A 14,511-nucleotide genomic window follows, 5' to 3' on the forward strand; every position below is an offset into this window, starting at 1 on the left:
TGGAATGCCCTCCCAGACACTGAGGGCTCATCAGTCTACAGACAGTTTTAAAACATTTATTTTTAGCAGGGTATGATTTATTACTTTTTTTTAATTAACCTGACTGATGATTTTAACCTTGACAGCTGCTGCCTTTTTGTAATTTTATTACAAAATATTATTATCCTTATTTCTTATTTTTATTTTAAAGGGACACCAGGCAACATTTTCGTGTTAATTACTCATCTTCGTAAGTCGGTATATGGTTAAATGACTCATTACAGGGCGAATGAAGACTCTCTCGCCCGCCCCTACTGCCTGTAGGAAGAATATCCCGCTTGCAAGTTCAGTGTTTCGCACCCGCCGACCGAAGCAGGATCAGTTTACATCCTGCATCCACAGCACAGAGGCAGGCTAACGAAACGCTAGCGATTGTTGCAAACGTGTGTATAATGGCAGAGCTGGCGAAGAAGCAGCAAAAACCCTTGACGGAAGATGCAAAGAAAAGGAAAAGAGCTTCAGACCGAGGGGGAGTTTCGTAGAGAAAAAGCATCAGGCTTGCCTGGTGTCCCTTTAACTAAATGTGATCTTCTGTCTTTTACTGTTAGCACTTTGAGATTCCCTGGGCATTACAAATAAAATATATTATTATTATTATATGATTAAGTTTTGTCAGATTTCAGAGACTTGACCTTGTTCAGTCTTACTGATTATGAGCAGCAGTGGCCTCATTTTCAGATTTAATTGTAAAACAAAGGCAAACTGCAGTATCTGTCCTTCTTCATGGTGAAACACAGGAAATTTGCAGTAAGTGAAGTTACTGCATTTTGATTTGGTTTCACGCTGCATTTGAGCAGATACTGCAAAATGAAAACCGCTTTATCTCCAGGAAATGTTGCAGGAGATCAATGAGATTTGAATAGTCACTTTACAAAGTTAGCACACCCATGCTGAAGTTGACTAAAAAAGAGGAATAGAAAATCATCTTTTGGAAATTGTTCAAGGACACCAATTTTCTTTGTGAATGAATAATGTATTGTTAATAAATAAATGCTCTTCCTTAAAATACAGGGGGCATAAGTAAACACACCCCTATGTTAAATTCCTATAGAGGCAGACAGATTTTTATTTTTAAAGGCCAGTTATTTCATGGATCAAGGATACATCCTAATGAAGTTCCCTTGGCCTTTGGCATTAATATAGCCCATCATCATATACCCTTCACTATACTTAGAGATTGGCATGGGGTATTTTCCATAAGATCATCTCTTATTGCAAATCAAACCAGCAATTAGGCTAACTGAAATACAACCATGCCAGTCTTTGTGTGAATAAACAACTGGGCAAGTTTCATTATGATATATGCCATTTCTAAACAGAAGAGAACAGTTCGGGAGGAGCATTTTGAATTTGCCACGCCTACAGCGTCATTCTTGGTCATCTATTCCCAGCCTACCTGTTTAGGCTTTGGCTTTTGGTTTGATCACTCACTTTAAACCCTCCACCTCCCCTAACACCTTCCATCTTGCTAGGTTAGGAATAGCATAGGGGTGTAAGCATGGATCCTGCTTTACTCCTGCGTGCACAGTAGATTCCTGTACGATCCCTGCAAAGCACTCCATGATCCTGACTAGAGATCTCGCCAAACATGTTTTTCGATTGCTTCTTTTTTTGCAAATTTGGAATGTGAACTTGTGAGTCATAAATTAGTAAATAATGTTTACTTTATTCGCTTGTAGTGTAAGCCTGACGAGCCAGACCCACATCAAGATGTAGGGTCTGGGAACTCACCATTGTGCTCAATCTGAGGGACGGGATAAACTGTTGTCAAATTCCCTCTGCATGCAATAGGATAGCACTACAATTCATGAGTCCCATGCGTTTTCCCACCAGCGGAGCTAGTTGGCTAGTTGATCAAACTTTTGCCAACTTAAAAAAAGCTTAACTCGAGTCGCGATTCAAAGACCGCTGTTCGTCCGCAGCAGCAAGTAGCAGGGAATTCACGCTGAACTGTCGCAACTCTGCCATCATTATGTTAAGCCCGTCCACTGACTCTATACACGATGTGATTGGCCTGACCGAAGTTTGGTTTTTCCAGCTCGCAAGCTAACGGAGAGTTGCTAGACTACCCTGGCTGCAATTACATTTGCTGCCGCTAGGGTGTGTCTAGATTTCTAGCCTACTGTAGTGTCTCACCTTTAGATCAAATGTATTTTGTGCTCTGTATGAACATTTTCAAAATCTCGGTTGTTGGGCTCCTAGGCTAAAATTATTCAGTGGGTCCTAAAGAAGTTGCATCTAAAATTTAGAATAAGTAGCCTTATTTGGTCGTGGGTCTCACACCTATGGTCGAATTACAGCCGTGGCGATATCCTTTACCTACACCACTTATACTCGTGTCATATTGCTTAATTATTTACCCGGTAATGGTAATTTCACTAAGCCACTCCACTAAAAGGGCTTCCAATGTGCAAATTGGCAACCTCCGCCATTGCTGTATGAGTGTATGTGTGTGAGTGGGTGAATGTGAGGCATGAACTTTTCATTGAACATTGCATTTTTGCAAGTAGATAAAAATCCAACATTGCTGTTGCTACAGTATGTGGTAGCTAGATAAGATGGTGTCTGTGTGTGTGTGTGTTTGAGAAATGCCCAGAAGAGATTACATAACTCTCCTTGTTGCAATAGAAAAGGTTGGTTACCAACAGAAATGGAACTGTATAAAATGTAGTTTTAGTTAAAAAATTATGCACCACAGCATTTGCAAATTGATTTTTCCCCTTATATTTGAATATGTTTGTTTTTCATGTTTATGGTTATTTGACTACATTGACACAGTTCCTAACATGATGCATCATAAACAGTCAGCAATGTTTTTTCTTGTAGGTTGCTGAAACTGAGGTTAGAAGAATGCTGTCAGAGGAGAAATGAGGTGTGAACCATCTTGGAAAAATAATTGTTGGGAGCCTTGTTATTCTTACTTTACAAAGCATAAAGACTAAAGAAGAGAAGACATGGCTGACTTCTCACATGTTAGCACAAGGGGCTACCGCAGAGATTCGGATAAAAAGGAGGGGCAGCCAGAAACTCAAGTTAGTGAAGAAAGGGGGGGGTCCAAGTGGGGCTGCATCTCCATGTTGGACAAGACACACGAGTTCTTTCAGACATGTGACATTGAGAGCAAAGGATACATCACACGCACAGACATGAGGGTAAGTCAATTGTGATGAAACATTTCTGAAATTCCTATTGCCATTTTCTAAAGGACTAAACGGTATGTGGGGTAGCTAGAAGGAACATGACAATCAACGTGGGAATATTCAGTTTACAATTATGTCAAGTGGCTATGATGTACCATGTTTCTTTTAAGCAGTAGGCCCCTAGAGAACAGCTAAAGGATAAATAGAACATAACCATCATTCTATTTTGTTTCTACTGACCTCCAGAGGCGGTGCTTTCAGCACCTGGATGACTAATACCAACAAAGGCTACGTTCCGATTGCAGGCAAAAGTGGCCCAAATTCTTTGGGGTGAAGTGACCAGGTCAGACTTCTTCAAAGTAGTGTGAACACTCAAATCTTGCCCAGATCTGATTTTTTCAAATCAGATTTAGACCACTTCCATGTGTGGTCCTGAATAAGACCCAGGTCTTATTTTTTTCAATATGGCCGCAGTGTGAACAAACAAGGCGGATTTGATCCGACTTTTACAACTTCAATCTAGCCTACATCAACATTTGTCACAATTATGCGCCTAGACATTCAAATGAAAAACTTCACAGCGATGGAGCAAGTCAGTGAAGGGAAAGTAAGGTGTTAGACCTAAGGGGAATTCAATTAAATTCAAATAAGCTTTATTGGCACGACAAATCATGATGCATTGCCAAAGCAAGAATAATAATAATTACAAAAAAGACATTAAACATTAAAACATTTTTTACACTTCATCAATACACTGTGTGCATGTGTATTTGTGTGTGTGTGTGTGTCTGTGTGTGTCAAGTTATACTTTCTTTCAGCAGTTTGTTTGCTGTGCCAATGCGTGTGCTATATTTAGCTTGGCTCCGATCAGCTTTGATAAAAGGTAGTTTTGTATGAAAAGATGCGCGTGCGTGCGTGTGTGCGTTTGTGTGTGTGCGTTTGTGTGTGTGCGTGTGTCTGTGCATGTGGATGTGTGTGTCTGTGTGCATGCCTGTGTGGCTGTGCATGTGAATGTGTGTGGGTGTGCATGCATGTGTGTGTGTGTGTATGCATGCATATGTGTGTGTGCGCATGTGTGTTTATGTGTGAAAGGGAGAGTGTGTGTGTGTGAGACAGTCCTGCCTCGTAGCTCCTCTCCTCATCCTCCTCTACCAGCAACTCGCTCAACACCACCATCTACAGGCCGATGGGTGTACAGTCACTAAATGTACATGGCATACCCCCAGAGGATGTCAGGTTAATCATGCACATTAAACGTTGTGCAGTTCAGAACACCTCAACTGAAGGGCTGATTAAAGCAGTATAATATTTCATTTGCATTTTTTTTACTTGGGGGTGCAAATCACAAATGAGTGGTTATGGGCTAGGTTGATGCGGGCCCTTGAGACCAACATACCATAAAAAAAATGGTCATCGTCAGTGCCACGGTTCAGGTAGTTATTTAGGACAAACTGCATTTTTTGGGTTTTGGGGGGCCCAAACCATTTTTTTTCTCCTAAAAGTCTAGTGGGGCTACATGCCCACCCAGTGTTTCAGTCTCCAGGGAATCATTGACCAAAAATTCAGGAAGTTGATGACCGGAAGAAAAAAAAACGTTGGCAATCCCTATATGACCACTACGCTAGTGGCGGTCATAATAAACAGAAATCGATAGTTACCACTTAATTAGCTTATCAGCATAATAGTCAACTGAAAGTACATGTACACCCTTCAAAGTAAGTCTCACAGATGACTCACTGGGAGTCTTCCACTTGAACGAACATGTTAGAGCAAGACAATAATAAGCAAAAAAGTTTGCGGAAGGGAATCCTAGCCCGTATCGTAGTCCATTAAACAAAGTCACTTAAATTCAAGCGTGGTGTGAGCACTGATACAAGCTGACAACAAGTTGACCATGCAGCGTGACCTCTTCATGCAAACAATATTTACCAATGAGAAAATAGGCTTACCTGTTTTGGATAACATTCAACGTTGAACAGAAAATGCAATAATTTGATTGCGGCTTTTGGAGGGCCAAATTTGCCATCTGGGTAACAAGACTTCCAACGCTGCCAAAAAATGTTTGGAACACTACTAAACCTACTAACTCATGCGAGAAGATGCAAGAAGTCACTTGATTGACCTGCCTTTTGTGCCGGGGCACAGGGCATATGTCACTCAGATCACAGGTGACTTTGTTGATACAAACAATCGATTTGCATGTACGTGTGATGGACATCCAGGTGTTGAAAGCACCACCTCTGGCAGTCAGTAGAAACTAAATAGAACAAGCGGTTTATAAAGAGTTAGGAATTGAGGGGATTTGGGAGGTGTACTTTATTTTCCTTGCGCTGTATCTAGTTTAAAGTGTAAATGAAGCACAGAACAATGTCTGTGTTTTTTGGATGCTTCTTTTTTATCTGAGATATGGTTTTACAGTTAAACCTGAAATTCAAGTGGTTTTGCTGAAAAACAAAGTAGAAATTTCAAATTCAGATTTTTACCACCAGGACGCAGCCATCTTTGATCAAGGCATAAGGTGACGTTGCGAGAATTGTTTCACTTTGTGGAGTTATACAGTTACAATAAACCCTCATAATTCACGCAAGATGCATTTATGAAGGCAGAATTTATTGTTTGATATAGATGGTGTTTTACCACTCCATGTCCCTGTGTGGCCGACAAATGCAAAGTGTGTCCAAATTCACACCCATTCTTCTCTGTTGCGTTGTTTTACGGACATTTACATCTATATTTATTTAGCAGACCCTTTTACCCAAAGCCACTTACAGAAAGAGAATAACATTCAAGCTACAGTGCAGAAGAGAACTGAATTACTACTGCATCTATCAATGCAGCGAATGGGTGTGATTTGGACACATTTTGTGTTCGTCGGCCACATTGGGATATTCAGAGGTAAAACACCGCCTGTATCAAATGATTAATTAGGCCTTCATGAAGGCACCATGCGTGATAAATATGATAAATATATGTTCATTCCATTAAATGCGATTGTTTTAAAATGTTATTATGGTATGCACATCGATATTAGCGTTATATTTTCGCCTGCAACAGTGTTAACTGTATAATTCCACAAAGCAAAATGATTCTTGGGATGTCACGCTATGCCTTGATCAAAGATGGTTGCGCCCTGGTAGCGTAAATCTGAATTTCTACCTAGTTTTTCAGCAAAACCACTTGAATTTCAGGTTTGATTGTAAAACCATATCTCACCGAAGATAGAAAGAATCCGAAAAACATGGACTTTGTTCAGTGCTTCATATCCACTTTAAACTACAATATCTTGGTGAGAACTACTCAATCACTGTGGTAAATGTTTTGCTTGATTAACATTTCCTCATCACATCATAATTGGAGTAATTTCCTGTGTATTAGCCACATTGTGTATCAGCTGCAAGACAGTGTTTTCTGCAAGTTAAAAGAAACAGAACCATATTAATACCATATTAACTGCCCCCGTGTATTAACCTCATAGCTGAAGACATTTTCAAAAATCAATGTATAAGCCGCGGCTAATAGTAGGGAAATTACGGTAAGTCTGTCGTATATTGTTGTCTAGTTAAGCAAAATGTGGAATGCTCAATATCTGCCTTCATAAAAAATATTCTTTCAAAATGCAGAAATGGTTATCATTTGTAAATGATTGTTAATATGACTTCATTTTCAATGTGTTTTTTTTAACTTGTTTGATGTATATGAGTTTTCAAAGAAAATGGCATGTCCGATGAGGCTCCTTGTGTCTTGTTATGACATGTAGAGGTGAGTTACTGGCGAAAAAAAAGTAATCTACTTTGACATTAGCCATGCTCTGACAGGATAGCATTGTGTAGCTAGTTAGCGTATTTAGAAACTGTATTGATTCTAATTGTTTTGTTCCCTACTGAAAGTTTATAGCTAATAACATCAAATGTATTAACCTGGCAATAGCCAGATGAATTTCGCTCCGCCTAGCTCCACTCATCCATCTGGAACCGATCCATTGAAGTGTTGCTTCAGAAGGCTGGGCCTAATCAAAAAATGCTTGCATATGATTGAATAAGCCACTTGTCCGTCATCTATTGACGTGCTACTTCAACCACTCACATCGAAGCCAACCCGTGATGCTAATAACAGACTCACAGTCGCTTCTACGTTATGTCACATCTATGAAACTCCCGCCCTGCGTCCTGATTGGCTAAACCATAAAGTTGGTTGGAGAAATCACTCTCAATGGAAGAGGTCCCAGATGGATGTGAGTGAAGCTAGGCGGAGCTAAGCGGAACGACATTCATCTGGCTAGGATCAGGTTACAAAGGTATGGCCTAGGTTGTGAAATACTTTGTCCTTTGATTCTGCTCATGACCAGTTTACCCTGCAGCCTTACCTTTTTCTGATTTCATTAGAGGCTTCATAAGGAGCTACCTCTGAGTGAAGAGGAACTAGAGAATGTCTTTGATTCGTTGGATTCAGACAAGAATGGGTACCTTACCATGGGAGAGTTTTCTTCTGGTTTTAGTAAGTTTGCATAAAACAAAAAAGTCTACACTGAAGAAAATAAATCTACTTAATTTATCCATGGGAGGTTTTTCTATGAAAATAAGTCATGCTCTTTTATAGTAATTTATATTTTCAGTCATTTTAATCTATCAAAAGTAAGACTACAAATGCAATATATTGTGGTAACTGCAATGTAATCAGTAGCCAAAACAAATAGGTGTAGGGATGTTGAATGCTATTTAACGATCATTGAAATAAATGAGTTTTTATCAAGAATTTAAATTCTTAATAAGAATCAGTGATGGCTGTTGACCAAATTATTTGGTGAAGTAACCCATAAAAGGAATGAGGTGGCGTACAGGAAGAACCTGCAATAATCCATGCACACCATATCCTGTTTTAATCAGAATAATGATAATATTCAGATTGCGTATGAGTCGTGGAAACACCTTAACCCATTTGTCATAACCTGATTAAGATCATATTCCAGTTACTGAAAACATGAATAAGACCCCAGGCATATGTCTGTATTTAAACCAGAATATTTGCACAATAGGACTTAACATATTATGATTCCTACCGTTTTGTCAGTGGGGCAAATAAAAAAAAATTGTGCAACTAAGGGCTTTTCAGCCTGCATGCATTCTGCCCTTGAAGTCTGTCATTTACACGCCATGGAGGCAGTTACATCCTTTGGGGGAAGCTACTATAAAATCCGGGCATTTTTTATGTAACAACTCACGCATTCTGCCACTGATTTACGCACTTTTTCAGCTAAGCTTCTGAGTGCTTTATTAAGGTCAGGTACCACTACAAGGTGGAAAAGCTTATTGCTTGATGTCGCAGTAGACCTAGTTCTAACTATATATATAGGGAAAATCCGTTATTATCACCTTGTTTGGATATTGGAGCTTACCATCTGTACACCTTCAGTTTAAACTTGACGTGAGGTCATCATCCTATAGCCCACTTTGTTCGAAACTGTCCGTTTCTTTCCAACTTCATCAAAGTCATCCATACACTTACGCAGGCACCTACACTACTAGCCTGGCTAGCGCCACCACTTCTCAATGAGACGTGGTCTGGGAACCAAACGTTCATTTTCTCGTATTTGAAAAAAATGCCCAGATCCGTTTATTGGGTGCCACGGATGTCTATCAAATGCGTCTGTGCATAGCTCATCATCGTCTTGCTTTCCCCCCTGTTCTGTGATTGGTTCCCTATCTCAGGCGAAAATTTGCTCCATGGTCTCCAGGCTGCCTTAGCAGCATGAATCAAATCGCGCGCAAGGCAGCATGGGAACACCCAGGCTACTACACTACTGTCAAGCAGCAATAATCGTTCACCTGTCTCTGATTCATTTCTAATGTTTCTACTTAATCTGATGTCTTACTCCTTTGCAGCAGAAATGATGCTCATAGTTAATTTTCAGTCCTCAATGGCAAAGCATTTGCTATTGAAAATGTAATAATAGGCTATGCAGTGATCACCGAACACCGAATTTCAAGGGGCCAGGTTGAAAGAATGGCAGTCTGTTGATATTATTATGTATTGTTCGTATCCCAGGCGATTTTCTTCATGGCCGAAAGATCTTGAAGGTTGAGGATCAAGGAGCTATCTCAAAGAAGACCTCAGAAGCAGTTTACCAGAACCAGTGGGATGATGTATTGATGGAGAACAAGGAGGAGGATAGACACTTTGGAATGTTGCTTGAGAGCCTTGGAGCTACTAATATCTTTGAAGAGTGAGTTCTCATACACGTTTTATATACAGTATACTGTATATATTATCAGTTTATTGCTGGACGTGTGGAAGCAGTTCCAATACCCTATTTACATTTCAGACCAAGTGAGGTGCGCAGTCTTTGGGCACAGCTCCGCAAGGATGAGCCTCATCTCCTTAGCAATTTTGAGGAGTTTCTGGCTCGGGTCACCTACCAGATCAAAGATGCACAACAAGAGAAAAAAGAGATGGAAAGTGCCCTTCAAAGGTCAGAGTATAATTCACTTTCAGGATGAATACTGTTGACTATGACTATTATCAGCAATTAGCTTACAATTGAAAAGGCTATGAACCATATTACAAGCATGTTAACAGAGTTGTTTTCACCTTATTTTTTGTATTTTCACTGCACTGGTTGTGTTAAGGGAAAAGGAAGGGGGAGGAGGATGGGTTTGTAAGGCTTCTTGAATGCAGAATTAGAACTTAGATTTGTCTGTTACGGTACGCAAATGAAGTTTAAATTGGTTCCCTTTTTTGATAGTTTAAAAACATAAATAAATGAGTCATAAGAATATGAAGTGAACTCAAAAGGCATTTTAAATTCTCTTGTAAAATTTAGAATGTCTGTGAATATAAACACTTGGTATTTATCAAACATGCACGCTGGTCATAAGCACACCAGCAAGTAATCAGCGTTGATGAATGTTGCACGGATGATAACTGGGACAAAGAATTGTGGGGCATTACTGTCTCCTTTCCTTTCATAAAGAAAGCTTCAGTGTACCCTGTGCTAAAGGTAGAGAATTGAAAGGAAGCATTGAAGCACCATTCTTAAGTATTTAGAGAATCCGAAAAGCTCTTCTCACTAAATATTTCTGGGTCATTCGACATCGGTAACAAAAAATCTGAATGCCACCATGGTTAACAAGAATTAAAGGACAAGAACAGACGAAAACAAAGACACATGACAGTCAGGAAGTAACAAGGAACAGAAATACAAGACATGGCAAAATAAGAGTTCAAAATAAGGAAGCTAAGAACACAAACACAAAACCATGACAGCTGCGTGCTTCAGCAAGCACACTGATAATAAAAGCATTTCTTTGTGCTTGAGCAAACACACTAATAATAAGGGCCAAGTCAAACAGTCCTCCATTGGCAGCAGCTACAAACTTCGCAGCAGTATGACTCCATTTGCTCTTCCCTAGCTGGATCTTACATAATTTAGTGCAGTGTTTTGGGCCATTGTCTGGTTGTGGGATGAAATTGCTTCCAATCAAGTGCTGTCCACATGATGTGGCATGGCAGTGTAAAATACAGTGATGGGGTCTTTTTTTAATCCTACTTTTCAGTTGTGAACCAGGGCCTCCATCTTTCTGTTTTTTCTCTTTGAGGCAATCTGCATTGCTTCATATTTTACATTATACATATTTTCAGTCCCACAAACATAATTGCAAATTATAATGATGAATTGACCTTTTCAAAATTAAGGGTACACCACATTGAAACATAGGAGTGGTTGTTGCAGAATATGGGCCTTTGTATGCCTGTGTACATATTATCTTTCCAACTTTCATGCTCACTTACACTATTGATAATTTTGTAGGGATTGTCTTTCAAAAAGGTAAACTTCAATCAGTGATTCCAAAATCTTGAATGCTTGTGTGGGCCTAGTTAGTGCCAACCCAACTAATAATGTGATATTACTGATCACATGATTTTCAAATAAAATGATAGTGTTGTCACATATGAATCCCATTAACGTACTGTATTAATTCATGGCTCTGTATTAACTTATTTCCACTGATATCACTGGTGCTCCTTACTGAAAATGTCAGAAAGACCAACAATAAATGTGGGCAAACTACTTAAAACATACCGTTGTAATCTGTAAGCTCTTCATAAACATATGGAATGTTTCTACCATTTTATTTTTTACACCTAATGCATTTTAAGTTATAACACAATTTCAAGTGCTGTCCCTGAACTTACAACCAGATCCAAATAGAACACATTATTTTAACATGTCATCTCAAACAGAAGACTCCTGTGTTCATTGTTAGTAGTTTATGGTAATACTCTGTAGAATGCTATTTTCTATCCTTTTCAAATGACCTGCTAATCCTTAAGAGTCTATGTGACTAATGGTTAAATAAATGCATGGTATGATATTGTATTTTAAAACACTAGACTGGCCGAGCATCCACAACTGTATGTTCAATGTTTAATATCTAATTTTGTATTTAATTATTACATTCTTAAGATGTATCTCTTTTATTTTCTTTGTGTATTCTTTCATTCTTGCATGAGCTTATCTTAACTCCAGGGCTCTGAAATGTATCAGCTGATTACATATTTAGCTCTTAACTTGTTGGAATGCCAGAGCTATGCAATGTAAGGTGCTAAGACCCTGAGAAGCTTTACTGTGTTATTTTGTGTGTGTGTGTGTGTGTGTGTGTGTGTGTGTGTGTGTGTGTGTGTGTTGGCATGAGATATAGAATGTGATAGTAAAAAAAAGTGTATTTATTTTGTAGTCTGTCAACTTATTTAATGTGTACTGTCTACTAAATGATTGCTATACCTTCTGTTGAGTTTAGGAAGACAGCATTACATGACAGTGAAATCAGACGGTTGTATGAAGAAATGGAGCAGCAGATAAAAAATGACAAAGATGGAATTATCCTAAAGGTAAAATATATTTGCTTCTGTTCTGCATGGGCAACATGCATTTCTTTTTATATTATTCTGAGAAGTCCCTTCAAGACAGTAGAACACTTTTGCAATCTAATAAATATCTTATGCAAGCTTCCTTCCTTCCGATTTTGATGCTACATCAGCTTACTGTCAGCACAAATGTTAATGCAAGGTGCAACTTCCCAAATTACTGTATAAACAAATTACCGTGAAGGAAATATGTACTGCTTTTTTTGTGGAGTATACTGTGTTGAAGTATTCAGCTGTTGGCCAACAATCATCTTTTCCAGGACTCTGAGCGGCTTCTTTCCAACAGTCAAGACCTGCAGGAGCAGTTGAGCACCAAAGAACAGGAGCTTGAGCTGCTCTTCCAGAAACAGAGAAGGGTGAGGGAGCCAGTCAGACATGCCTATGTGTATGCACACACCATCACATACTATTGTAAATCAGCTCAACAAGACAAATAAGAAAGCTTCAAAAAGATAAGAAAATACTTTCTGTACTTGATAGCCAAAAATGTGCTATAGTTCTTCCCTGACGTGTGGGTATTTGTGTGGGGGAGGGTAGTTTCACAATCAGGCGGACTAGTTTGTTTCAGGCTTACTATACACTAGATTGTTTCAGACTTAGAGACACACTATATTCCAGGCAGTGCATTATTGATACCATCATACACAAATGAGCATGCTAATAATGCTAATTTAATTACAAAACTTAATTTAATACCATGCACATGACCTTACACACAAACATGAGTGGGTCACTGTACAGACAAGGAAGTTCTCCAATTGAATACCTTTAAAGTCAGACCATTTCTGTGAAGTGTTGTTGTACTTTGTAATGAAATTGTCCATGTGCTGCGATTGTACTCAGCAGGGAGGATCATGTCTTTTTATTCTATGTTGAGGTAGTACAGTACGCTGTGTTTGGAAAATAGGCTCCTGCTGGATTTTCATGTGAAAATTGATTTTTTTGTCTTCAAATTTGTATGACCCATCTTGTGTTTGGCCATTAATTCCACTTTTTGCACACAAAACCCCCAGTTAATGTAGAAAGGTTGTAGGTTCTAAAACAATGTCCATAGTTCAAACTTTGAGTGCCTGAAAAGTGTAAAAACACCTCCTCCCCAGTTGCCTATGTCAAAAACGATTTCTTAATCTTTGCTTTTCTTGATGCTTTCCTTGACCTGCCATGTCATTCTATTGTCTACCTTAAGATAAATTTGTCTTGGAAATAACCTATAATAGTACAGGCAACACAGCACACCACTAGGTGTCATAGGCAGTGCTACCGGGCTACGCAGAACCTGTATGGAATGGGTAGTTAAGTAGCAGTAAGCAAAATGAACAAACAAAAGAATATAAGTTACAAAAAACAAACAGACAAACTACGGATGGCCCTCTCACAGCCTAAACTAATACAAAAAAACAAATAAGGGAAAACAGTGATCAGACACTAAACCGTGTGCAATTGTTTTTTTGTTTTTTTTAAAGCAACGAGTTATCCACAGCCAACAGGCTGGACGTGTGAGAGAAGTGATGGGGTAACAGCAACAACACACCTCAACTTTTGGAAGCCTGCCAAAACGCCAGTACAATGGCAACAGCACACTACAGTCACCAGTCTTAGAATAAAGCTGTGTTCTTCCAGTGACAACAACCACAAGCACCCATGCATCAAACAATTAAAATGTCCGGCATTGTTCTCCCAGAGAGGAAACTATGTATATGATCACCACCCACGGGTGGGCGTGTGCACTGCAGGTCAGCCTTTCCACATACACCCCTGGCTTTAAAGTTCACGGTCCCGGTAGTATACCTATCTACTGCCAAGGCCTGAAGGTTATGGGGGAAACATTTACTTCTGCTACATTGGCAGAGAACTCATGTGAAACAGAGTGTGGGAGGTAGAAGGGGTTTAAATGCTGTCCAGCAGTATTATGAGTGGAATGTCAGAGGGGTAGAACCGGATCAGGGTCCAGACCTAACTCCTCCAGGGGGCGCACGATTAGAAAATCACCTGCTGCTATGCTTGGGGCCAGCCTTGGTTCTTCCAAAGTGTCTGTACTAAACGGTGCCGCTGCCAGGTAGCTGGCACTGTTTGTTGGGGGTTGGACATCTGGTACTCAAATTAGCCTGGGACAGTTGGTCAAGGCTAACGTTATCACCATCTTGGCCCCTGGGAGGCTCAGTACTAGTCCTGATGTGAGCTATGGCTATGGCTATCCTCAGCTGGTCTCCAACTTCAGGGTTACCTGGGGGTATGCCCTTCAAATGAGTCTGGGACAGCTGATCATGGCTAGAGTTGACACCTTCTTGGTCACTGTGATGCTAAGCACTAGTCCTGGTGTGGACTATGGCTAACCTCAACGGGTCTCGAACTGCAGGGTTACCGAGGCCTGGCTCCCTCCCGATATCCCCATGAGGCTGTGGAGCAGCCA

At 39.8% G+C, this 14,511-nt stretch overlaps 1 protein-coding gene across 1 annotated transcript in view; it reads left to right on the plus strand.

Moving 5' to 3' along the window:
- The first annotated feature begins 2,908 nt into the window (after nt 1-2,908).
- Nucleotides 2,909-14,511, plus strand: part of cracr2ab (calcium release activated channel regulator 2Ab) — a 29,233-nt gene continuing 17,630 nt past the window's right edge. The window contains exons 1-6 of the mRNA XM_042077942.1: nt 2,909-3,191; nt 7,562-7,673; nt 9,222-9,399; nt 9,499-9,645; nt 11,975-12,065; nt 12,362-12,457. Of these exons, the coding sequence (XP_041933876.1) occupies nt 2,994-3,191; nt 7,562-7,673; nt 9,222-9,399; nt 9,499-9,645; nt 11,975-12,065; nt 12,362-12,457 (822 nt within the window). The 5' untranslated portion in view covers nt 2,909-2,993. The remainder of the gene's footprint in view (nt 3,192-7,561; nt 7,674-9,221; nt 9,400-9,498; nt 9,646-11,974; nt 12,066-12,361; nt 12,458-14,511) is intronic.

The sequence above is a fragment of the Alosa sapidissima genome, chromosome 22 (assembly GCF_018492685.1).
Source record: "Alosa sapidissima isolate fAloSap1 chromosome 22, fAloSap1.pri, whole genome shotgun sequence".
NCBI classification, from domain to species: Eukaryota; Metazoa; Chordata; class Actinopteri; order Clupeiformes; family Clupeidae; genus Alosa; species Alosa sapidissima.